This window comes from Megascapheus bottae, chromosome 15, assembly GCF_031878675.1.
Source record: "Megascapheus bottae isolate mThoBot1 chromosome 15, mThoBot2.hap1, whole genome shotgun sequence".
Taxonomy (NCBI): domain Eukaryota; kingdom Metazoa; phylum Chordata; class Mammalia; order Rodentia; family Geomyidae; genus Megascapheus; species Megascapheus bottae.
In genome coordinates, this window is record NC_143523.1 from 43,458,830 (window position 1) to 43,464,829 (window position 6,000).

The 6,000-nt window shown below is 45.4% G+C and overlaps 1 protein-coding gene across 1 annotated transcript in view; it reads right to left on the reverse strand.

The window, feature by feature from the left end:
• Positions 1–368, reverse strand: part of Ppa1 (inorganic pyrophosphatase 1) — a 29,386-nt gene extending 29,018 nt beyond the window's left edge. Inside the window, exon 1 of the mRNA XM_090346477.1 lies at positions 206–368. Coding sequence (XP_090202603.1) covers positions 206–269 — 64 coding nt within the window. The 5' untranslated portion in view covers positions 270–368. The remainder of the gene's footprint in view (positions 1–205) is intronic.
• Positions 369–6,000: the final 5,632 nt, after the last annotated feature.

Consider the following 6,000-nt stretch of genomic DNA (forward strand, 5'->3'; position numbering starts at 1 on the left):
GGACGGACGGAGGGCAGAGGGCGCCTGCCGCCGTCCAGCCCGCGGCGGGGAGGTGAAAGGAGAACGGGTAACCAGCCGGTCCCGCACACGCTTCTGTGGGAGCCCGGCCCGCTTCCAGGACCGGCGGCCCGCGAGCGGCCAGGCCGGGAATGAATGGGCGGCCGGGCCGGGAGGCGGCTGAGCATCCCAGGCCGCAGGCACTCACTGAGGAAGACGCGGTACTCCAGGGTGAAGGGCGCGGCGCGCTCCTCGCTGCTGAAGCTGCTCATGGTGCTGAAGACCAGCCGCCGCTGCCGCCGACGCCACTACGCTCCAGCCCGCACGAGGCGCCGACTGACAAGGAGAGAGTCCGCGCCTGCGCAGCGCGAGCTGGACCCCGCGCTCCGCCGGCCGCCTTTAACGCATCGGGTTTGGCTGCCACCGAGCCCCTGTCCCGCCCACCCGCGCAGGCGCACTCCGGCCAGCTCGCGGTCCTACGCCAGACCCCGCCCCGGTCTCTGGCCCCGCCCCTCTGACTGCCCAGTGGCTCTGAACTTGGGCCACGTGGCTGCTGCTGGGTTCTGGATCTGTCCTTAGGGTGTCGCCAGCCACAGCCTTGGGGTTCTAACCCACGAGGGCACGTGCTCCTGCTCTCTGCTTCTGCTCGCTAGTTGGAGATTGTCTGTACAACTCGCACACAGTCAACTCACCTTTGACTCTCACAAAAAGCAGCTCCTTATCTCTGGAGGCACTGATAAGTTGCCAGCTTTCCAAACCGTCCCTGATTGTACTCAAAGGTGAGCATTTATTCTGAACAGGAGAGCTGGGGTGAGTTACTGACATTCCTTATGACTTCCAGCACCTCTGCCTTCCAGCGTTTGGCGTGGGGTAAATTGCTCCCCATCTCTGTTTCTCATCTGGGAAATGGAGCTAGTAACTGTGATCATTCTGTGGGCTGTTTAGATGAGGCGCTTGCTTGTATCCAGGAACTGTACTTGTTATTTACACTCTAGGGTAGGTGAATTTGGGGGAGACGATTTACTCTGCCTGGCTCCTTCGCCTAACCCATCCCAGGTCCTCTGGGATTTGAGCTGGAAACCCTGGGGGAGGTCCACACTTGAGCTTAGAATCTTTGGAGAACAGTTCTCTCAGGCAAGGCTCCTAGGAGTTTGTTTTTCTGCTTCTGTTTATGTCCGGCCAGACCTCCAGAACCAAAGCCTACTGAAGCTGTTTAGGCACATGGTTTGCATCATTTACTTCTTCACTACTGCAGGGTACAAAAGCACATTCAAAGTCCCATATATTATCTAGGAAATGATCTAAAATAGTTATTACACACATGCACCCAATAACGGCTAGTTGTATTTTGAAATTTGAGAGGCAGAGTTTCTTTAAATTGTTCATATTGTTTTTCTAAGGCATTAAACATAATGTAGCTTTAAAATGTTTTTACTCTAGAAAGTGGGGCTGTGGCTCAAGTGGCAGAGTGCTAGCCTTGAGCTGAACTGCTCAGGGACAGTGCCCAGGCCCAGAGTTCAAACTCCACAACCGACAAAAAAAGTTTTTACTCTTAACTTTTTTGTTTTATGAGACAGAGGTCTCAGTTAGTCTTGAACTCCAGATTTCCCTGAACTGGAACTAGAAATGCATCATCACCACTGCCTCATTGAACTTTTTCTTTTTCAAAACAATATGTTTTAAATAAAATGCAATTTATAAAGTGAGTATTAAATCAAAACCTGGTAAGATAAATTTCTAATTAGCTTATGTCTCTGCCTTTGCCATGTCCCAATTCCACTAACATCCTTTAATTTTCACAGGGCTGTGACTCACTGAGCATTTGAACACAGCACCAAACTGTTTTAGAACACAAGGGCAGAAAAAAATATAGTGGAGCAATAGTTGAGTCAGTCATATACAATATACATATGAAAGGGAAAGAAGTCTCTTCTGAGTAAATAGTGAGTGGTACCATCAAGTCTGGGGAATATTTTAAGGGAATGTACCTTTGATTGAACTACTGCTCTGTCATTTTCTATCCTTGAGTAAATGGAACCAATTTCTTGGAAAAACCCAGAATATCATCTCTGACTGACTTATGAACAGACAGAAATGATGCAATAATAATAGGCTACATGCACTTTCACTTTTTCCTGCCAGCTCAGAGCAAGATGATAAAGTCTTGTTGACCTCTAGACTCAAAACACTAGCTCTAGTTTCATTAAGTGTGTTCAGAGAGCCAATCAGCACCAGCTCCAATAAAACACCCAGCTCTGAGGCATCATAACCTTCCCTAGCAAGCAAGGGTCATGCGCCTTACCAGCAAGGAGTACCTTATACTTTCCATGTCTCTCTGGGATTTAGCATAGTACTTGACCAAGAGTAGGTATTAAATGAACCAGAATGGAAGAATTAATGGAAATAGGAGGAAGGATATCTAACATTCTCCAACATTATTTTTCTTGCTCTGTAATAAAATCAAATTGCTCTTTTCAGTTTAAATTCTCTCTTTTACTGTATGTGTTCTTATAGAACACCTCCAGTTTGCTCTTGTCTTCTTACTTTGGACTTGTGACTGCATTCTCTTCTGATGTATCTCCTTCTTATCTCCCATTTGCTGTCATTGCTTCACCTTTTTTTTTTTTTTTGCCAATCCTGGGGCTTGAACTCAGGGCCTGTGCACTATCCCTGAGCCTCTCTATGCTCAAGGCTAGCACTCTACCACTTGAGCCACAGCACTACTTTCAGCCTCTTCTGTTTATTTGGTACTGAGAAATCAAATCCATGCTAGGCAAGCACTGTACCACTAAACCATATTCATAGCCCAAATCATCTTCATCTTAAGTGAGACTTGTTCACTGTTTCTCTCCAGAATAGCTTGTATATTTCTTACTGACAACTGCCATCTACAAGTCAAATACAAAAAAAAAAAAAAAAAACCTAGCCAACCTGTTCCTAAGCTGTATTTAACACTTGTATGGCCAGTCTATGTAAGGATGAAACATTGTCAGGCATAGGTGCCTTTCATATATAATCCTAGATACTCAGTAGAATGAGACTGGAGGACTGAGGTTCAGAAATCTGAGAGAATCTCTTCTCCAATTAACTAACTAGAAGTGGAGGTGAACCTCAAGTAATAGAATGCCAGCCTTGAGTAAAAAAGCTAAGCATGAGTGGGAGGCTCTGAGTTCAAGCTCTAGTACCAACACACGCACACACACACATACACACTCACAAAGAAAAGCAAAAAATGGCCCAAGACAGGCTTCAACAAATAATCACAACACATTCAGATAAGACTGTAGAGGAAATACCGAATATGACACTGTGAGAACAGCACCTCTTCAAGGATGTGACTTCTAACTTGTGAACTGAATGACGACCAAGGATTAATAAAGTGAAGGCAACAAGACAGAGCCTGGAAAAGATTAGTAAGAGATGAAACCAGAAATGTAGTTCGGATCAAATGCTAGGGCTCTTGGGAGGCATGGCCTGGGATCAGAATTTTTCCTAAATAACAAAGGGAAACCTAAGAAGAGTTTTTTGTTGTTGTTATTGTTTGTTTTGTTGTGTCAGTCACAGGGTTTGAACTTGGGGCCTGGGCGCTGTCCTTGAGCTCTTTTGCCCAAGGCTAGTACCACTTTGAGCCATACCACACTTGAGTTTCCTAGTGATGAATTGGAGATGAGATTCTTGGGGACTTTCTTGCCTGGGCTGGCTTTTTTTTTTTCCAATCCTGGGGCTTGAACTCAGGGCCTGACCACTGTCCTTGGACTTTCTCAAGGCTATTGCTGTACTACTTGAGCCACAGCACCATTTCCAGCTTTTTCTGTGTATGTGATATCGAGGAATTGAATCCAGGTCTTCGTGCATGCTAGGCAAGCACCTACCACTAGGCCAAACTTCTGGCCCTAGGCTGGTTTTTGAAACACAATCCTCAGATCTAAGCCTTCTGAGTAGCTAGGACTATAGGCCTGAGCCACCAGTGCCTGGTTAAAAAGAGTTTGTAACAGGAAAATTACACGATTCAAATGGCTTTGGAAAAAAACTCTGAGCAGCTCAGAACCTGCATTGAGGTTTAGCAAGACCAGAGGTGGACAGACCAATAATGAAAATGATGGTTCCCGGGCTACAGGCCCAAGTTTGCCTAACAAACACCAAGCCCTGATATCAAACCCTAGTAGTACCAAAAGCAAAATGGTGGATGTGGCCTGGACTTGGGAGGGCAAAAGAGTCAATAAGAGCTAGGTTCAAGATGGAATTGGTGGAGTTGATCACTAACTGAAAGGAGAGGAGCTGAGAGAGATGGAGATTTGAATATGGTTTCCAGGTTCTGGCTACAACTGATTAGACTGAGTGGCACTGAACTAGTTTGATTGAAATGGAGGATGATATTATAGAAAACACTGAAAGTTGACTGTGATGTAGTCACATTGCTTCTTCAATTCTTTAGAATTTGGAATTCACTAAGGAATATTTTCCATGCACTTTTGCTCCAAGCCAGCCAGCCTCTCCTCTACTTTCAAGGAAGAAATTTTAGGGCTGGGAGTTTAGTCTAGTGGTAGAGTGCTTGCCTAGCATGCACGAAGACCCAGGTTTGATTCCTCGGTACCACATGCATAGAAAAAAGCCAGAAATGGTGCTATGGCTCAAGTGGTAGAGCTCTAGCCTTGAGAAAACCCATGTGTTGGGGCCTGACCTCCATCTCTGAGGCCTGATTCTGGCTCAGCAGCAATTAAAGGGCTTTGACCAGGCATTCGGTCTTTTGCATACTTCTCTTAAGGCATCTCGTCTACGTGACTCGATTGAACCCCCGCAGTTTCTCGGGTCTCGCAGCAGCTCAGGTCTGGCGAGCTTTCCTGCACCTGTCCTGCCCAGTACCTGAAAGCCCCACCCAGACCCTTAGTGGTAGCACAGAGGCCCTCTTCCTATTGGCTAGCTTCCCAGTGCCCACCTTCTCCTACCCTAACAGTATATAACTAATTGTCTGATGCAATAAAGTGATGAGAGCATCAGAGAGAACCAGAGATCAGCAGAGAGATCTGATGCGCTTTCATGGTTAACACTGCTTCTGACTCAGCGTGGTTTTTTCTTCCCCGGTGATTGGGGGAGGGCTGGGTCTTCGACACCTACCATCTCGCTCGGCTCCCGGGGGACTACAGGCTGGCCCTGTGTGTCCCTCCCCACTCCCGTGTTGCTGCCCCAGAGAGGAGCAACCCCCGTGGACAGTACTCAGACCCTGAGTTCAAGGCCCAGGACAGGCAAAAAGAAAGAAAGAAAGAAAGAAATTTTAAATGAACTAAGATAATCATGGTGACCAGAGTTGGTTTTGTGTTTTTTGGCTTTTGGGTTTTTTTTTTTTTTTCAGGCATGTGTATATACAATGGGATCTAGTGGGATAAAGAGAAGTCTACTAAAGTTAAATTTGGAAAAGTTTTTCTTTAGCTTAAAGAATATACTCCAAATGAACCAGCTTACCTACAGAGATCAACAACACAGGAATAAGGAAAACTGACCCAATTTCTAAGGTCTCTTTAAGCTATAAACTTAACCAACCTTAAGACGATTTCATCTCTGAATATACTGCACAATAAAACCTCCACAAATTTTCTCTGTAAAACTGGGTTAAATCAAATTTCGATTGCTTGTAATCAAAAGCATCTTGATTGGTACAGATTGATAGCCCAAAAGAGGAATAAAATTCTAATAGTTTATGAGCTGGGAATGTGGCCTAGTGGTAAAGTACTTGCCTAACATGCACAAAGACCTGGGTTCTATCTCATTGACTTTTTTGCCCAGCCTAGTTTAAACTATGATCCTCAGTTCCCAGTCTCCTGAGTAGGTAGCATTTTAGGCATAAGTCACCAGCACCTGGCTTAGCTTTTACTAATTTATACTGGTATATCAAACTTCACCACATTATAACAGACAAAACCACAACTACTTAACAGAATGGTCATTTCTTCCTTTTTCACGTGCCATGATGGTGATTCTTTTTCTTACTCAAGCTGAAGTAGCATG